The sequence below is a fragment of the Oratosquilla oratoria genome, chromosome 38 (assembly GCF_046742065.1).
Source record: "Oratosquilla oratoria isolate Oo_2021 chromosome 38, ASM4674206v1, whole genome shotgun sequence".
Lineage (NCBI taxonomy): Eukaryota > Metazoa > Arthropoda > Malacostraca > Stomatopoda > Squillidae > Oratosquilla > Oratosquilla oratoria.
In genome coordinates this window covers 2,337,982-2,356,926 of record NC_134814.1, presented here as the reverse complement: position 1 = coordinate 2,356,926, position 18,945 = coordinate 2,337,982, and the positions used below count along the sequence as shown (strand labels likewise).

At 40.6% G+C, this 18,945-nt stretch overlaps 1 protein-coding gene across 8 annotated transcripts in view; it reads right to left on the bottom strand.

Moving 5' to 3' along the window:
- The window catches only part of LOC143019943 (thiopurine S-methyltransferase-like), a 39,941-nt gene that overhangs the window by 10,759 nt on the left and 10,237 nt on the right, over positions 1–18,945 (bottom strand). For all 8 annotated transcript variants that reach the window (XM_076175942.1, XM_076175947.1, XM_076175941.1 and 5 more), the window contains exon 2: positions 16,792–17,016. In XM_076175942.1, coding sequence (XP_076032057.1) covers positions 16,792–16,967 — 176 coding nt within the window. In that variant the 5' untranslated portion in view covers positions 16,968–17,016. The remainder of the gene's footprint in view (positions 1–16,791; positions 17,017–18,945) is intronic.

Below are 18,945 nucleotides of genomic sequence, written 5' to 3'. Positions count from 1 at the left end.
CCGGCGGGGGGCTGTGGTGGAGGAAGTGAGATTGATGATATTTTCAAAGCCACTCATATCATAGCAAAGTTCAATGAGGAAGATCCTGACCTTTTCTTTTCATCATTCGAGGGCATGGCCAAGCAATTGGGATGGAGAAGAGAGATATGGCCAATCATGATAAGAGCAAGTCTCCCCCCTAAGGCCCTAGCAGTGTATAATATGTTTGATGGTGAAGGGATTTATAATTATAAGCAGATCAGGGACGAGATACTCAAGGTGTATGAGGTTACTCCCGAGTACTTCAGGAAGAAATTCAGGGAAGAAGAGAAGGATCTTAGTAAGGGCCACATTGCCATGGCCAGGAAGCTAAAGGGAGATATTGTAAAATGGATGCGCGCCGAAAAGGCGACCAGCGTTGAGGATGTGCTTGAGATATTTCTCAAGGAGCAATTCATAAACATGTTAAGCGATGAGGCTAGACTGCACGTTACCACGCATCAGTGCGACACCCTGATGGAAGCGGCCAAACTTGCTGAAAACTTCTCATTGCGAGTAAGCGAGAGTCATGGCCAGAGGAGGAACTCGACACCCCAGTGTAGAGGCGCGGCTGCGGCTCCTAATCATAGATATGCTAGGCCCCCAGCGGGAGATAGTTGGAGAAAATCTCAAAGGTGCCCTAGGTGTGGGAGGTACGGGCACAGATTACAAGAGTGTTTCGCCAGAATGAATGAGCAAATGAGTAGGCAAGAAGTGGGAGATAGACAGAACAGACAGGGAGTAATGTGTTTCCAAGAACATGGGATGAAAATCCCCTGTGTGAGTGAGGACAGTGAGAGTATGCATGGTGTAGGACCAGGACATGATGGTGGTAGAATAGAAATAGACCCCGAATGGTCACTATATGTGAAAGATGCTAGGATAGCAGTAGATGGGAGTGGTAAAGGTATACCTGTAAAGGCTTTGCGGGATACAGGGGCTGCCCGCACCATCATTAGGCCTGGTTTGGTGCCAAATATAGAGGGGAGTAGCACAGGCCAGTTTTCTATGATATTAGCAGGGGGGGTGACGAGGTCATCACCCTTAGTTAAAGTATCACTAGAAGTAGAGGGCAAGACAACAGACGTGGAGGTGGGAGTGTCTGAGATTCCTGTGAGGGGAATAGATGTACTCCTAGGCAACGATGTGGGCAAACCCCTACACGAGACGACGCCCCCACAAGGTGACGAAGCTGATGCAGCGGACCCTGTGGCCCTCGTCACCAGGAGTCAATCTAAGAAGGCTCAGGAGGTGAGGCAAGGCGAGGAAGGAGACAGGCGCTGCCCAGCCACCCATGCCAGTGGAAGCACACCGTTGGAGGAAGTGAGGCAGACCAAGGACGAGGAGGAAGCAGAGGGCCGAGGCGAGAACCCTTTGACTAAGGGAACCTTCCACAGCACAGCAGCCATCGACAAGGAGGAGCTCATCCGACTCCAGCAAGAGGACCCCGGATTGGAAGAGATACGTCAGGCCGCGGTGGAAGGGAAGAAAAGGAACAAGGAGGAATTCACCTATGAAGAGGGCGTGGTTATGAGGAAATTCAAGACTCCTGATAAGGTAGGCGGGGAGACCATCTCCCAGATTGTAGTACCAAGGGTATTAAGGGAAAGGATAATCAAAGTTGCGCATGAACTCACGTGCGCCCATCTTGGGATCTCAAAAACCAAACAAGCCATACTAGCACACTTCTTCTGGCCCCGGATATCCGAAGATATCAGAGGGGTGGTCAACCAGTGCCCCATATGCCAAGTGACGGGGAAGCCCAATGACTCTCCCAAGCGGGTCCCCATGTGCCAAGTACCGGTTGTAGAGGAACCTTTCTCGCAGGTGGTTGTCGATTGTGTGGGGCCCCTTCCTAAGACCAAATCGGGGAAACAGTACTTACTCACAATATTGTGCAAGGCTACTCGATACGCTGAAGCGATTCCCTTGTCAAACATCAGGGCTAAGACAATAACGAAGGCCCTGATGTCATATTTCAGTAAGATGGGCATGCCTCGGGAGGTCCAAAGTGACAGAGGTACAAATTTTTTGAGTGGAATTTTCAAGGGGGCATTAGAGAGTCTCAGTATAAAGCATGTAGTCGCTTCAGCGTACCATCCCCAGAGTCAGGGAAGCCTTGAGAGGTTCCATGGAACCTTGAAACGCATGATCCGAGCTTTTATTTTGGAATTTGAAAGGGACTGGGACGAAGGCTTGGACCTTTTGTTGTATGCTTCCAGAATAACAACCCATGAGGGGCTGGGATTCTCCCCATTTTATTTGATGTTTGGTCGGGCCCCGAGGGAGCCCCTCACTGCCCTGTATGAACAATTTGTGTCTAAGGCACCGGATGGGAATGCCAAATACAGTAAGTTGGTGGGTGCAGATTTCGAAAAATTGAAGAAAATAAGACAGATGGCTAAGAGAAACCTCGAAGATGCCCAGGGAACCTACAAGGAATACTATGATAGGAAGTCTGTGAAGAGGGAGTTTAAGGTGGGTGATTATGTACTTGTATTATCCCCTCCAAGATCTTCACTACAGCCAAAGTATGAGGGACCATTCAAGGTAATTGAGCGAAAGGGGGGAAATAACTATGTCATGATAAATCCCATGAGAAGGTCTGGGGTCCAACAAGTACATATCAACCTCCTTAAGGAATTTAGGGGATCAGTAGATGAGAGTGCAATTGGGGTAATCGAGGCAGGGCGAGATGAAGGGAGCCTGGATTCAGACATCAATGATCTAAATCTATTTTATGATTTACACAGAACTTGTTATGAGGCGGAGGAGGAATCCCTCTCCTCGCTTGAGGGAGAGATGCGAGAGGAGGTCGGCAGCATCATCAGCGAGCATGCCCACGTGTTCTCCTCGTCCCCCACCATCACCCAAGTGATCCACCACGACGTCGTCCTCGAGGAGGGAGCAAAGCCTGTGAGGCACACCCCGTACAGAATATCGCCCCAGAAGAAGCGGATCATGGAGAAGGAGGTTGAGCAACTGATGGAGCTGGGACTGATAGAACCGAGTACGAGCCCATGGGCTTCCCCCGCGGTGTTAGTACCAAAGCCTGGAGGTGAGTGGAGGTTATGTGTTGACTACAGGTCTCTGAACGCTGTAACCAAAGCTGATCCCTATCCTCTCCCGCTGATTGATGATCTCATTGAGGAAGTTGCGGCGGCCAAATACTTGTCCAAATTAGACCTGATGAAGGGATATCACCAGATTCCCCTCACTGACAGGGCTTCGGAGGTATCCGCCTTTGTAACTCCTCATGGACATTTTCAGTATAGGGTAACCCCCTTTGGGATGAAGAATAGTGGAGCGTCATTCCAACGTTTGGTCAACTGGATAGTCGAGGGGTTGCCCGGTGTCAGGGCGTACTCAGATGACATAGTCGTTTTCTCCGACAGCTGGGAAGATCACCTCCACAGTCTGAGGGAGTTGCTCGGGAGGCTAGCCCGAGCTAGGCTCACAGTAAATCTCAAGAAGAGCTCCTTTGGTAGGAGTAAGATACAATACCTAGGCCATCAAGTTGGCCAGGGGTGTATCTCTCCGCTGGAAGCCAAGGTGAAGGACATCGCGGAATTCCGGATACCGAGGACAAAGAAGGGGATCCGCCGGTTCATGGGCGTCGTCAACTACTATCGGCGGTACTGCCCAAATCTCGCTGATGTGGCTGCCCCCTTGACCCGCATGCTCTCTCGCAAGCCTTTCAGGTGGGATGAGGGCGCAGATGCCGCTATCGATGGCTGCAAAAGGCTCCTCTCAAGTCACCCTGTCTTGATAGCTCCTGACCACGGTAAGACATTTTACATCCTGTGCGATGCAAGCCAAGTCGCTGTTGGCGCCATGCTAGCCCAAGAGAGGGACGGCTCCATGCGCCCCGTATCGTTTATGTCTCAGGTCCTCAAGGATTATCAAACCAGGTACTCCACGATCGAGAAGGAGGCCCTCAGCCTCGTGCTGGCACTGAAGAAATTTCAAGTATTTTTAGATGGTAAAGTAGTAGTTCTTAGTGACCATAACCCTCTAAAGTATATTGTAGATGGAAAAACTAAAAGTGATAGGTTAGCCCGGTGGGCCCTGGCTCTCCAGGGCCATGATATAAGCTTAAGGCACATTTCAGGGAAGGACAACATAATTGCTGATGCCTTGTCGCGCCCAGATACAAAATGTCCAACCCTCGCTTCACAGGTTTGAACATTTTTTCCCGGTTACGGGGGGTATATGTCACGTCTTAACATTGCGATGTGACATAGGTGTTCATTATGCTTACTTATGTTAAAATGTAACCATTAGTGATTTTATGCTTAGTGTGTTCTAGTGAGCAATCCGCGGGGAGCCCTACAGTACAACTCCAATTATGGAGTGGCGCCAGGGTGACGGTACCTCCCCCCCTTGGCTCTCTCTCGCCCATAGCCCTATGGGTAGGTGTGGACGAACAATGGACCCCTTTGTGTGCGGCTTCACTCCACGGTGATGGATGCCTGCAAAAGGCGTTGGACCTGTACCGAAGCGGGGCCGCTAGTACAATGGGCCCTTGTACCCTGGGACCGTGACCTAGAACGCGCGCGAAACCACGCGCGGACAAGCGGCGGAGGACTACAGAAGGGACGCCGTCTTCCAGCCAAGGTTAAGGGGGCAACATTAATCAAGAAGAAGATGGCCAAGTAGTACTCTCCCCTTTTTGCTACCTCATGTGTCTTATACATTAAGATGTTAGTTAGGGAATCCATTGTGAGCCTTCTCCACGCATGAATAAAGGATAAGAGTGGTGTGTGGAGTTGTGCAAATAGAGATAGGATAATGTATGATAGTTAATTTGGCACTCGGGCTGTGGCACCGGTGTTGTGCGGCTGGAGTATAAAGTCGGGGGTGCAGGCACCCACGCCAGATAATCCCGCAGCCGCTCCTCTGTCCATTATTTCGTAAGTAGTATTCAATTCAGTAAATATTCTTATACGTATGTGTGCAAACTCTTTTTTTATCCTGGTGCAGTAGATGTGTTCTTAAAGAGGCGATCGAGATCTGAGATCCCATATTGCAGGAACTATATAAACACGCTGTTAATTTACAGTGAGTTTAATATATCAACTCAACTGGAACCTCAGTCTATGACAGGGTACTAGCCTTTCAACTTGGCTACCCCCCTTGTAAGGGGGAAAAGCCACTGGTATATAAATATATTCATAGTGAACTCCCCACCCCACCCACGCCATCCATTTGAGAAAATACAGATTAGATAAGAAGAAATCCCACTGAATCGCATCATTTCTTCATCTATTCACAATCACTCATCGCCCCTTCCTCGTCTCTCCCCTGCTCAAGAGATGTTCCTCTTGCATCAAGTGCAACTTTCACCCCATCCATCCATCCATCTTGATCTTCCCTTCAAGTTTACTCCATCCAACTCTGCCTTCCACATTTTTATTTTTAGTTTTTCTTTACTCACTTTAAATATGTCAAAATTATCCCAGTATTATTTGACCAATCTTGATTATTGTCTGTTTCTATGCTGCTCTCTACCTCACCTCTACATTTCTCACTCTATCCATCCTTGTGACCCTCACCATGGAAGGGAAGATACATGAGGATAGTAGTAAAGGATAAGATGTCAAGCTGGAGAGTAGTAATGAGTGGAGTTCCACAAGGTTCAGTGCTTGCACCAATAATGTTTCTTGTCTATCTCCATGACATGATGGAAGGCACAAGCTATACCCACTTATTCAGGTTGTCCAGTTGCAAGAGACTTGCAAGCCAATGGAGGAGGAGTACAAAACTGAAACCTCCTGCCCTCAGAGGTCAGAGGGCATGTAAACAGGATGATGATACAGAGTCATCACTTTTGTTATTTGTATTCTTTCTTGTATTAGATAACTAGTGGTTGATAAACTGTGAGTCTTCTTTACACAATATGATGAATAGATTGTGTGGAGCTGGGTAAATAGTGATGGAACAGGCTATATTGGCATACATAGGCACCTGTGCCTGACACTGGTGTCATGTGGCTGTGGTATTAGTTATGAAGCGTGGGCATTGGCCACTGACTCCTGCACTCGCATTCTGTTCACACCCAACTTCATTGCAAGTTAAAAGTCAAATTATAAGTTATGTAAATTAATTAGTTGCACTCCACCTTTTCTCACCCCCAGTGAAACTAAATTGATCCTATAAAAAGGCAAATAGTTGTACTAGCATCTGGATTGTAGGACCCGCACTGATCTCAGCCGAGATTTGATACAACTCAAATACAGTCTAGTTCATGACATAAATGGGGGGGGGGCATTTATTATTCCATTTGTTTTCAGAGTGGTTATTTCACTGGTTGATTCAAAGCAGAGGATACACATTTAGTTACAGTGGTATTTCCTATACTGCTGAATTTTGTTGTTAGCCAAAATAATATGTGGAATAAATCACTGTGACACTGTGGTTAAACAAGATAATCTTAACCTCTCTACTATGTTCTTCCTTATGCTAAACTTAATAATCAAGGGTTAGCCAAAATAAAAATCAGTGCACCACCATAGCACTGAAAAAAGTTGAAAAGTGAGTTAAAATGGAAATTAAAACCGACTAAAAGCTACGAGAAGTAAAACTGTAATGCTGGTATTTTCATATATGCATGGTTTGTAATGATATTTATGGAAGACATCTGGAGATAAGTTCAGTGGGTTGATTAAAAATAACTGTAAATCACAGGGTATACCCCTTTTTTTCTTTCCTTTTTTCCCCCTTCCCAGAGCCTATGTCACAAACATGTAGTATGGTTAGCAACAAGTACCACAGCCAGGCTCCCCCCTTGCTTTGCACCAAAACATACCATCAGTGTGGCTAGGAGAATTGTGCAAACCCAAGAAGATGGTTCCACACTTTAGTAGGATATCCACAAAAATTATGCATACAAATGAGAGGAAGAGAAGATTATGTAGGTTCCATAACATAGAATTAATATGCATCCCCATGAGTAACCCAAATAGGAGAGGTCAAGCTAGGTAGGAAAATATACAGAGGCTAAGGAGTGGGAAGCTTCAGTCAGAGGGGCAAATCAGAGGTTGGTCAAGGGCACAGAGGTATTGCCCTCAGATTGAGGAGTCACCAAGCTTAGGATATTGGATCTGACAGGTTAGTCACTCTTCATCTCTTTCCCTTTTTTCTTTCTTTCTCTCTCTCTCTCTATATATACATATATAAATTTTATATACATTGAAATATTGGAATAATGAAATGAGAGGAGCTTGGATAAGTGTGATTATATATATATATTTATAAAATTGGAAAAAAAAGGTAGGAAAGTGGCTAAGCTTAGGATACTGGATCTGACAGGTGTCAACTTACTCCCTGCAAAAAAATCTCCAATCCAAGGTGTCCAGACTCACTCACAATTACATGAAATAATAGTGACTAGACAAGAGGAACAAGCACAGTGTGGCCAACACTGCTCACTGTGTGCAGAGGTTAAAAATTAGGTGTAGGGAAAGAGGCTGAGGCCTAGTGGTACCCATCCATACAGGGGAAGCCTTTAGTTAAATCATGGTAACAATGGTCTATGATATCTGTGTGTTCTTTTTTTCCCCCCTGGTCAGCAGATTCCCATGTAGGTAACCTACTCGCCTTATCCAAAGATTGAGTCAGATGACTCCTCCCCATCTTAATTTGTGTCATGCTAATGTGGTGAACAGAGTCCCCCACAAGAACATATTGAGGCATAGGTGTATAATCACGGGATGTGGATGAGCAGCCTCTGGTGAGAATGTGTAAGGAGAACTAGCCTTCAGCTTCAGGATATTTATGTTTGGGCTACGGCCATATTACACTTGTGAGAAAGACATTTGTATGCTACCAAAACCACAATTCCGGGCCATGTCTGGCAACTCTGTCCCAGCCAGAGGGATGTTACCTTTTGGTGTGCCCAGAGGTCATTAAGTTGTGTGAGGTCGAATCAGGTAGTAGTATCCTTTCTGATTCAGGCCAGCCAACACACATGTGTGTAGTCCTTTCTCCACAGAATAAAGGGCATGGCTTAAACTTTGTATCATTCTCTCCCTGCATCACCTAGCACAGTAATTTACACTCATATGTTACACTACCATAATTCTTTTCATGTGTTAATGAATTTATATATATATATATATATATGTGTGTGTGTATTTACCTAGTTGTATTTACCTAGTATTTTACGGGATGGGGAGCTATGCTTGTGGTGTCCCATCTTCATATCTCATTTTATCTAAACTATTTTTAAATCTATGTATTGTTTTTGCACACACCACTTTCTCATCTAACTTGTTCCAACTGTCTGTTACTCTGTGCGGAAAGCTGTTCTTTTTCACATCTCTTCTATAGCCGTCTTTCTTGATTTTCTTAACGTGTCCTCTTGTATTTCTATCATCCCATTTTATCAGATTCTATCAATTTCTATGCCTTTCATGATTCTGTAAATAGCTATAAAATCTCCTCTCTTCTTTGCTCTAGTGTCTGTAGTTCAAGTTTTGCTAGTCTCTCTTCATATGATAGTTTTGAGAGTGTTGGTGCCAATTTTGTAATTGCTCTTTGTATTCTTTCAAGTTTTTTATACATTTTTTTGTACTTGGTGACCATATCGTTGATGCATATTCCTATCTTGGTCTTATCAGAGTGATTAGAATTTTCTTCACCATTTCTTCATCCAGGTATGTAAATGCTACTTTGATTGTTCTTATTAAATTATAAGTTTCTCCAAAAATCTTATTTATATGTTTCTCAGGTGACATATTATTCATAACAATGACTCCCAGGTCCTTCTCATTTTCTACTTTTTTTTATTCCTTCTTCTCCCAATTTATATGATCCTGTTATTCTGTTTTTGCTTTTTCCAAATTCCATTATACTACACTTTTTAGTGTTGAACTCCATCTCCCACTTCCTACTCCATTCCTGTACTTTATTTAGATCACTTTGTAGTGACTCACAATCTTCTTCCGTGTTCACTTTTTTCAACAGTTTTGCATCATCTGTAAAGAAGCTCATATAACTTTCAATTCCATCATCCATATCATTAATATATATAGCAAACATTATTGGGGCCAGAACTGTTCCTTGTGGAACACCACTTATTACTTCATCCCATTTTGAGTGTTTGTCTCTTATCACTACTCTCATTTTTCTTCCTTGAAAAAAGTTTTCCATCCATTTAAGCAGTTTGCCCTGTATTCCTCCAGTTTCTAATTTCTTAAGCAACTTCTTATGTGGTACTTTGTCAAAAGCTTTTTTTAGGTCTAGAAATGCACAATCAGCCCATCCATCTCTTTCTTGTATTATATCTATTAGCCTTGAATAGAAACATATTAAATTGGTGACGCATGATCGTCCTTGTCTGAATCCAAATTGCCTTGGATTTAGTACGTTTTTTTTTCTAAATATTTTACCTATCTACTTTTGACAATTCTTTCACAAATTTTTGCTATTGTACTTGTTAGAGAGACTGGTCTGTAGTTGGTAGGGTCTTCTTTATTTCCTTTATATATAGGTACTATATTTGCTTTTTTCCAATCTTCTGGGACTTTTCCTTCTTTCAAGGAACTGTTTATTATGCTATGTATTTTGTCTGCCAGTTCATTCCTGCATGCTTTCAAAATCCAATTTGCTATTTCATCTGGTCCATGCAATTTTCTGACATCAAGATTACTCAAGTGTTTCAATATTTCATTCTTAGTTACTTCTATTTCTTTCATGGGGGGGACTTTCTCTTTCCATTCGATCTCTTCAGTTTGTATGTTCTCCCTTGTAAACACGATTTAAAATGCTTGTTCATAATTTCTACCATTTCAATTTCCTCTGTATATTCAACTCCTCCTTGTCTTAATTTCTCCAAATCTTGTTTGTTTTTCAGTTTGCTGTTTACAAATCTGTAAAATAGTTTTGGTTGATCTTTACATTTTTCTATGACATCTTTTTCATATTTTCTCTTTTCCTCTCTGCACGCTTGTACATATTCATTTCTATAACAAGTATATATTTTCCATTTTTCAGGTCTTCCGTATTTTTTCCATTTGGTCCAAGCTTTGTCTCTTTTGTCTTTTAACTCCCTACAACTTTTGTTGTACCAGCACTTTATATATTCTTTTTCTTGTTTTTGTCTTGGGACATACTTTTCCACTCCTTTTTTATAAATTTTTGTCAAAATATTCCATTTCTCTTCCACTGTTGTTTCTTCTTTGTATATTCCTTCCCGGTTTTCTTTTTGAAAGAATTATCTTATTTTATCAAAGTTTGTTTTTTCATACATCATTCTTCCTTTTCTATATTGTTCATTTCTTTTCATGTATTTTTCCTCGTTTAGTTCCAGTTCAATCAGTATATGGTCACTTTTACTTATTGGTGTTTTATATTCAATCTTTTCTACTATTCTAGGTTCAGATGTGATTATTAGGTCTAGTCTCGATGGTTCTTCATTTCTATACCTAGTGTTCTCCTGTATCCACTGTGTCATTGTATGGTCAATAATCATCTCGAGTAGAACATTTCCCCATGAGCCGTCTCCACCCTTTACTGTCATCTCTTCACAGCAGACTTCTTTGCAATTAAAGTCGCCCATCATAACTATTCTTCCTCCATCTTCCTTTCTCTTATTTAATGTTATCTTTGTGTCCTCTAACATACTTTTATGTTCACTCTCTTCCCACAAGGCTGTTTTTGGAGGCACATAATTTATCACAAACTTTCTGTTCTTCTTATCTCTGTCTTCCACTTTGATCATAATCATCTCTACTGTATTCTTTCCATATGTGACACTCTTCACGTTTATATCCTTCTTAGTCAGGAACATAACTCCACCCCCTTGCTTTGTCTCTCTGTTTCTAATCCAATAATCATAAGCGTCATGTCCTACACTGTTGGGTGGTAGTGGACCTTTTAATTTCGTTTCTACAATTCCCATTATGTCCGGTTCTTTTTCCTTCAGATAATCATTCAGCTCATTCAATCCTGTTATTAATCCATCTATATTTGTGTAAGACACTCTTAGTTTTCTGCCACTTCCATTGTGTTCTCTGTTTCCCTTTTGTTTTTCTCTAGTATTTCGAATTTTCTTACTTTCATATTCACTACTCTCCAATAGAATTTTTCTTTTTCTGACTCTGTTCCGTTCTCGTTTTTTCCTTAGCTTGTCTTTTCATTTTTTCCTCCTCTCTTTCCTCTTTATTCATTTCCCTTTTTATCCATACCTTTTTATATTGTTCACTTGTTGCTAGTTTCCCTGTTTTTGATAAGATATTCTCTGCCGTAGTTTGTGACCTGAATTTAATCTTAATTGGTCTGGTCTTATCTGTATTATACTTTCCGAGTCTAAACTTCTCTTCAATTTGTTTCATGATTTCAGGTTCATCTTCCTGAACTAATTCTAGTAATCTGCTTACTTTTTCATTTTCCTCATTGATTCTTGTGGTTCTATCTGGGTTGTGTTTCTCTTCCATTCCTAATATAATTATACATTTCTTTTTATCTGCTAAGTCTCTTACTATATTCTCCTTTTGTCTCATCACTTTAATAACTGAGTCTTCAGTTTGTTCTTTCATTTGCTGTTTAATTATGTCAGTAAATGCAACTTTACTGTTTTCTTGGATTGTCTTCCAACCCTTAGCTTCTTTAGCTATAGCCTCTTTGTTTTCTTTATTATTCCTCTTTAATTCTTCATTCTCCTCTTTAACTTCTTTTAACTGTCTTTTTAGTTCTTCTATTTCCTTAGTTAAGTTTTTGTTCGCCTTCTCTAGTTCTTCCAATCTTTCAACCCTTTGCGCAATTTTTGACATTCTACCGAACCTACTCTCCCAATGTTCGGTCATTTGTTGAAGTTTTTCCTCTAGTCTTGCCAGTCGGGGGAGGTTGGTATCCGCCCCCCCCCCTCATTAAATCCATGGAAATTATTATCCTCACCTTCTATTGTGCTACTCATATCTATGTTTCTAATCTTTACATTTTTGTTAGACCCTTCATCGTCACTAAATTGATCCGGCCCGCGTTTGTTTACATGGCGTCTGCCTGCCTAGACCAAGTCCTCTCCTTCCTCATTTCCTACCATTTCCCTCAGTAATCCCTCCCCTTCTCCTTTTTCCTCACTTTCCCACTACACCACGAGCAATCCCCTTCCCTGCAAATACAGTAGGTACTTCCTTTGCGTTGAGATCCACGAAAATTTCACTTTTTCTTCAGGACGTCAATCCTCGCCGCCTGTCCGACGTAAGCGTGTGTGTATTTACCTAGTTGTATTTTACGGGAAGGGGAGCTATGCTCGTGGGGTCCCGTCTTCATATCTCATTTTATCTAAACTATTTTTAAATTCATGTATTGTTTTTGCACACACCACTTTCTCATCTAACTTGTTCCAACTGTCTATTACTCTGTGAGGAAAGCTGTTCTTTTTCAAATCTCTTCTATAGCTGTCTTTTTTTATTTTCTTTCCGTGTCCTCTTGTATTTCTGTCATCCCATTTTATCAGATTCTCTCTATCAGTAATTTCTATGCCTTTCATGATTCTGTAAATAGCTATCAAATCTCCTCTCTCTCTTCTTTGCTCTAGTGTCTGTAGTTTTTGTAGTCTCTCTTCATATGATAGTTTTGAGAGTGTTGGTGCCAGTTTTGTGATTGCTCTTTGTATTCTTTCTAGTTTTTTTATACATTTTTTTGTACTTGGTGACCATATCGTTGCTGCATATTCCAATCTTGGTCTTATCAGGGTGATTAGGATTTTCCTCACCATTTCTTCATCCAGGTATGTAAATGCCACTTTGATTGTTCTTATTAAATTATAAGTTTCTCCAAAAATCTTATTTATATGTTTCTCAGGTGACATATTATTCATAACAATGACTCCCAGGTCCTTCTCATTTTCTACTTTTTTTATTCCTTCTTCTCCCAAATTATATGATCCTGTTATTCTGTTTTTGCTTTTTCCAAATTCCATTATACTACACTTTTTTGTATTGAACTCCATCTCCCACTTCCTACTCCATTCTTGTACTTTATTTAGATCTCTCTGTAGTGATTCACAATCTTCTTCAGTTTTCACTCTTTTCAGTAGTTTTGCATCATCTGCAAAGAAGCTCATATAGCTTTCAATTCCTTCATCCATATCATTAATATATATAGCAAACATTATTGGGGCCAGAACTGTTCCCTGCGGGACACCGCTTATTACTTCATTCCATTTTGAGTGCTGATCTCTTATCACTACTCTCATTTTTCTTTCTTGCAAAAAGTCTTCCATCCAATTTAGCAATTTACCTTGTATTCCTCCTTCATATTCTAATTTCTTAAGCAACTTCTTATGTGGTACTTTGTCAAAAGCTTTTTTTAGGTCTAGAAATGCACAATCAGCCCATCCATCTCTTTCTTGTATTATATCTATTAGCCTTGAATAGAAACATATTAAATTGGTGACGCATGATCGTCCTTGTCTGAATCCAAATTGCCTTGGATTTAGTACGTTGTTTTTTTCTAAGTATTTTACCCATCTACTTTTGATAATTCTTTCACAAATTTTTGCTATTGTACTTGTTAGAGAGACTGGTCTATAGTTGGTAGGTTCTTCTTTATTTCCTCCTTTATATATAGGTACTATATTTGCTTTTTTCCAATCTTCTGGAACTTTTCCCTTCTTTTAAGGAACTGCTTATTATGCTATGTATTTTGTCTGCCAGTTCATTCCTGCATTCTTTCAGAATCCAGTTTGCTATTTCATCTGGCCCATGCGATTTTCTGACATCAAAATTGCCCAAGTGTGTCAATATTTCATTCTTTGTTACTTCTATTTCTTCCATAGGGGGGACTTTTTCTTTCCACTCAATCTCTTCAGGTTGTATATTTTCCCTTGTAAACACTGATTTAAAATGTTTGTTCATAATTTCTGCCATTTCCATTTCCTCAGTGTATTCAACTCCTCCTTGTCTTAATTTCTCCAAGTCTTGTTTGTTTTTCAGTTTATTGTTTACAAATCTGTAGAATAGTTTTGGTTGATCTTTACACTTTTCTATAACATCTTTTTCATATTTTCTTTTTTCCTCTCTGCACTTTTGTACATATTCATTTCTATAACCAGTATATATTTTCCATTTTTCAGGTCTTCTGTCTTTTTTCCATCTGGTCCAGGCTTTGTCTCTTTTGTCTTTTAACTCCCTACAACTTTTGTTGTACCAGCATTTTACATATTCTTTTTCTTGTTTTTGTCTTGGGACATACTTTTCCACTCCTTTTTTGTAAATTTTTGTCAAAATATTCCATTTCTCTTCCACTGATGTTTCTTCTTTGTATATTTCTTCCCAGTTTTCTTGTTGGAAGAATTCTCTTATTTTATCAAAGTTTGTTTTTTCATACATCATTCTTCCTTTTCGATATTGTTCATTTCTTTTCATATATTTTTCTTCATTAAGTTCCAGTTCAATCAATATGTGGTCACTTTTACCTATTGGTGTTTTATATTCAATCTTGTCCACTATTCTAGGTTCAGATGTAATTATTAAGTCTAGTCTCGATGGTTCTTCTTCATTTCTATACCTAGTGTTCTCTTGTATCCATTGTGTCATTGAATGGTCAGTAATCATCTCAAGTAGAGCATTTCCCCATGAGTCATCACCACTCTTTACTGTCATTTCTTCCCAGCAGATTTCTTTGCAATTAAAGTCGCCCATCATAACTATTCTTCCTCCGTCTTCCATTATTTTAGTTAATGCTATCTTTGTGTCCTCTAACATACTTTTATATTCACTCTCCTCCCATGAGGCTGTTTTCGGAGGCACATAATTGATCACAAATTTTCTGCTCTTCTTATCTCTGTCTTCCACTTCTATCATAATCATCTCTACTGTATTCTTTCCATATATGACACCTTTCACGTTTATATCCTTCTTAGTCAGGAACATAACTCCACCCCCTTGCTTTTTCTCTCTGTTTCTAATCCAATAATTGTATGCATCATGTCCTACACTGTTGGGTGGTAGTGGGCCTTTTAATTTTGTTTCTACAATTCCCATTATGTCCGGTTCTTTTTCTTTCAAATAATCATTCAGCTCATTCAATCCTGTTATTAATCCATCTATATTTGTGTAAGACACTCTTAGTTTTCTGCCACTTCCATTGTGTTCTCTGTTTCCCTTATGTTTTTCTTTTGTATGTCGAACTTCCTTAGTTTCATGTTCACTACTCTCCAATAGAATCTCTCTTTCTCTGACTCCGTTCTGTTCTCGTTTTTTGCCTTAGCTTCCAGTCTTTTCTTCCTCTCTTTCCTCTTTATTCATTTCTCTTTTTATCCATATCTTTTTGTATTGTTCACTTGTTGCTAGTTTCCCTGTTTTGGATAAGATATTCTCTGCCGTTGTTTGTGACTTGAATTTAATCTTAATTGGTCTGGTCTTGTCTGTGCTATACTTTCCGAGTCTAAATTTCTCTTCGATTTGTTTCATAATTTCTGGTTCATCTTCCTGAACTGATTCTAGTAATTGGCTTACTTTTTCATTTTCCTCTTTGATTCTTGTGGTTCTATCTGTGTTGTGTTTCTCTAATATAATTATACATTTCTTCTTGTCTGCTAAATCCCTTACTATATTCTCCTTTTGTCTCATCACTTTAATAACTGAGTCTTCAGTATGTTCTTTCAATTGCTGTTTGACTATGTCAGTGAATGAAACCTTATTTCCTTCTTGGGTTTTCTTCCAATTTTTACTTTCTTTAGCTATCGTTTCTCTGTTTTCTTTACTATTCTTCTTCAATTCCTCATTCTCCACCTTTACCTCTTTTAACTGTCTTTTTAGGTCTTCTATTTCATCAGTTAAGTTTTTATTCGCCTTTTCCAGTTCTTCCAATCTTTCAACCCTTTGTAAAATGGTGTTCATATGACCTAACCTACTCTCCAAGTCCTCGATCACCTTATCAACCTTCTTCTCTAGTCTTGTCAGTCGGGGGGGGTTTGTGTCCCCCCCACTCTCTTTAAATCCCTTGAAAATATTCTCATCACTTTCTACTGTATTGTTCCTATCTATACTTCTAATCTTTACATTCTTATTAGACATTCCGTCGTCCTCCAGCTCGTCTTGTGGTCGTTTGTTTACTTTACGGCGGTCTATTTGGACCAAGTCCTCTACTTCCTCATTACCTTCCATTTCCCCAGCAATCCCTCCCCTTCTCCTCTTTCCTTACTTTCCCACTACCCCACGAGCAATTTCCCCCCACCCTGCAAATACAAAAAGGCACTTCTCTTTGCGTTGGGATCCACAATTTGCACTTTTCTTCAGAACGTTCTTCAAGCCGTCCATTCGTTGAAAGTGTGTGTGTGTGTATTCACTTTTCACTTGGTCTTTTGGATCACGTGTTGGACTCGTGATCGACAGCTATTTCCCTCCTGGAAGAGAGCTCAGAGCTCGTAGGTCCGATCTATGGGTAATGCTATGACCTTGCACACACACACACCCCCAACTCCCCGCCCACGAGAGTTGGAGTAACACCCCTCAGCGCTGCGATACTGATATTATTTCAGCCCCGGGCGAGGATCGAACCCGGACCTCCGTAGTGGCAGGCCAGAGCTCTAACCACAGCGCCATGTGTGTGTGTGTGTGGAGAGAGAGAGAGAGAAAAAAAGGACTTGGGTTCAAGATACTTTTGTTGGCTGTAATTGTAACAAATTGTACTAGATAAGGAACACAGAGATATAGTAACTTAGAAATAAATAAATAAAAACAAAAATAAATAAATAAAACTTAACAAACCAGTCATTACAAAACTTTCACAAGCTCCAAATGAAGAACATGGTGATAAACTTACCATTTCATATCAATGGTCTTGCCACACAGGGGTAACAAGACATTAAGCTCAGGTCCCATTAGTAGCTTGTCTGCATGATTTAAAAGCATGGTGTTTACATCTTCCTTATGCCAGCCTGTCGAGCCTTCTTCCCATCTGTCTGACCAACGCTTTATGCGGTCTTCAACTTCACTCATCTTGAATAATTTTACAGAACTTCCAATCTTCAAAACTTTAAAGGATTTCCTATGAGAAAATTGTTAAAGTTAAATTTCAGTACTTCTTAACCCTATCTGGGGTAATGATTATATACAGTCAATATCATAAAAACTTCTGTAATGCACCTATATGCCCAAAGCGACAACACTCTTTAATGTTAGAGGCTGGCCTGCAGTCATTAGGAAATACTGTTCCCATTGTCTGAGAAGTATGACAGGGGTTGCTAGGCTATATAGAGTGAGAAATGAGGAGGTGAGGAGGGGAACAGGGGTGGAGGGGGAGTTGGGAGATAGGGTTGATGAAAGAGTATTAGGATAGTTTGGACACATGGAAAGAATGAATGAAGAAAGACTAGTAATAGGTATGGAAGGCAGATGTGGAGGGAGTGAACATGAGGGAACGTCCTAGGATGAGATGGATGGATGGGGTTAAGGGGGCTTTGGTGAAGAGGGGAATGTCTGTTGAGGAAGGATGGGAGAGAACAGAAGATAGGGATGAATGGAGACGAGTTGTGTATGGATGATGCTGTGATGCATGAGGGGGGAGTGGGTGGGGGATGGGGGGTGAGGTAGTATGCATGAGAAATAATTTGACGCAGCCCGAAGGGATTTCTCCCCCATCTTCTCCTTTTCTGCATGAGGGGACGGAGGGGGGGGGGGGGTCGCTGAATTTATGAGGCGGCCTTACTATGGGTGTGATGTGTCTTGCGTGCTTCTGACCCAGGGCAGTGGACAGGATGCAGGGATGACTCGTCATCCAGGAGGTGCCAAGATAAAGAGGGAGGGAGGAGGGTGGAGGGGAGTGGAATATGTAGGGAATGGAATGGGTGGGAGTGGTTTCTATGCCCTTTTCTTTTTGGCTACCCCCCGTGTAAGGGGAAAAAAGCCTTTGGTATATGTGTATATATATATATACGATCCAACTTGAAGAACATGCATATATTTGGAGCAGTTTGTTATGCTTATGTGCAGAACAAAAAGTTGGATGCACATTGTGCGAGAGGAGTATTCCTTGGCTATATGTACGGTAGTCCAGTATACCTCATATACTTTCCTGAGCAAAATGATATAAGAAGAGTTTGGTGTGTGGAATTCAATGAAGTCCTTGAAGATTAAAAGCAGAAGCACCAAGTTAGTGAAGATGTTATATCAGCACTTCCAAGACTACAACTAACTGAAGAACATGGCACCAAACAACCAGATATAGAAACTACACAAACGGGATATCTCCAGACATCAGACTAAACCCAATTATCTGGAAGACTACATGACAGGAGAAGTGTCAGAAATTGCAAGGTGAATTCCAAACTGAAACCTGTGAAAAGTCTGGGGTAAACTTACTCACTACGGTAAATATAACAAAAGAAACAATTAAAAGGTGTATAGACAAACTCAAAGTTAATAAAACACCAGGGCCGGACGGTTGGCATCCAAGAATCTTAAAGGAAATGAAAAATTAGATTGTTGTTCCATTAGAAATTATTTTCAAGAAATCCATCATATCCGGAGATGTCCCAAGAGAATGGAAGCTAGCTAACGTTACTCCCATATTCAAAAAAGGTGACAAAAAGAAACCAAATAACTATAGGCCTATTAGTTTGACTTCGATCGTAGGAAAAATAATGGAAACTATCATCAGAGATGCTATCGAATATCATTTAGAAAGTAACCGTTTGATAAATGATAGCCAACATGGTTTCAGACGGAAACGTTCTTGCGTGACTAACTTACTCGAATTCTACAACACAGTTGTCTCGAATTATGACAAAAGAAACAATATAGATTTAATATATCTAGACTTTGCAAAAGCTTTTGATACCGTCCCACACGAAAGACTACTTACTAAATTAGCTTTGCATGGAATAAGTGGTAGCCTATTAGGTTGGACTAGTAATTGGTTGAAAGGTCGAAAACAGAGAGTTGTTTTAAATGGAAAAACTTCTGGATGGAAAAGTGT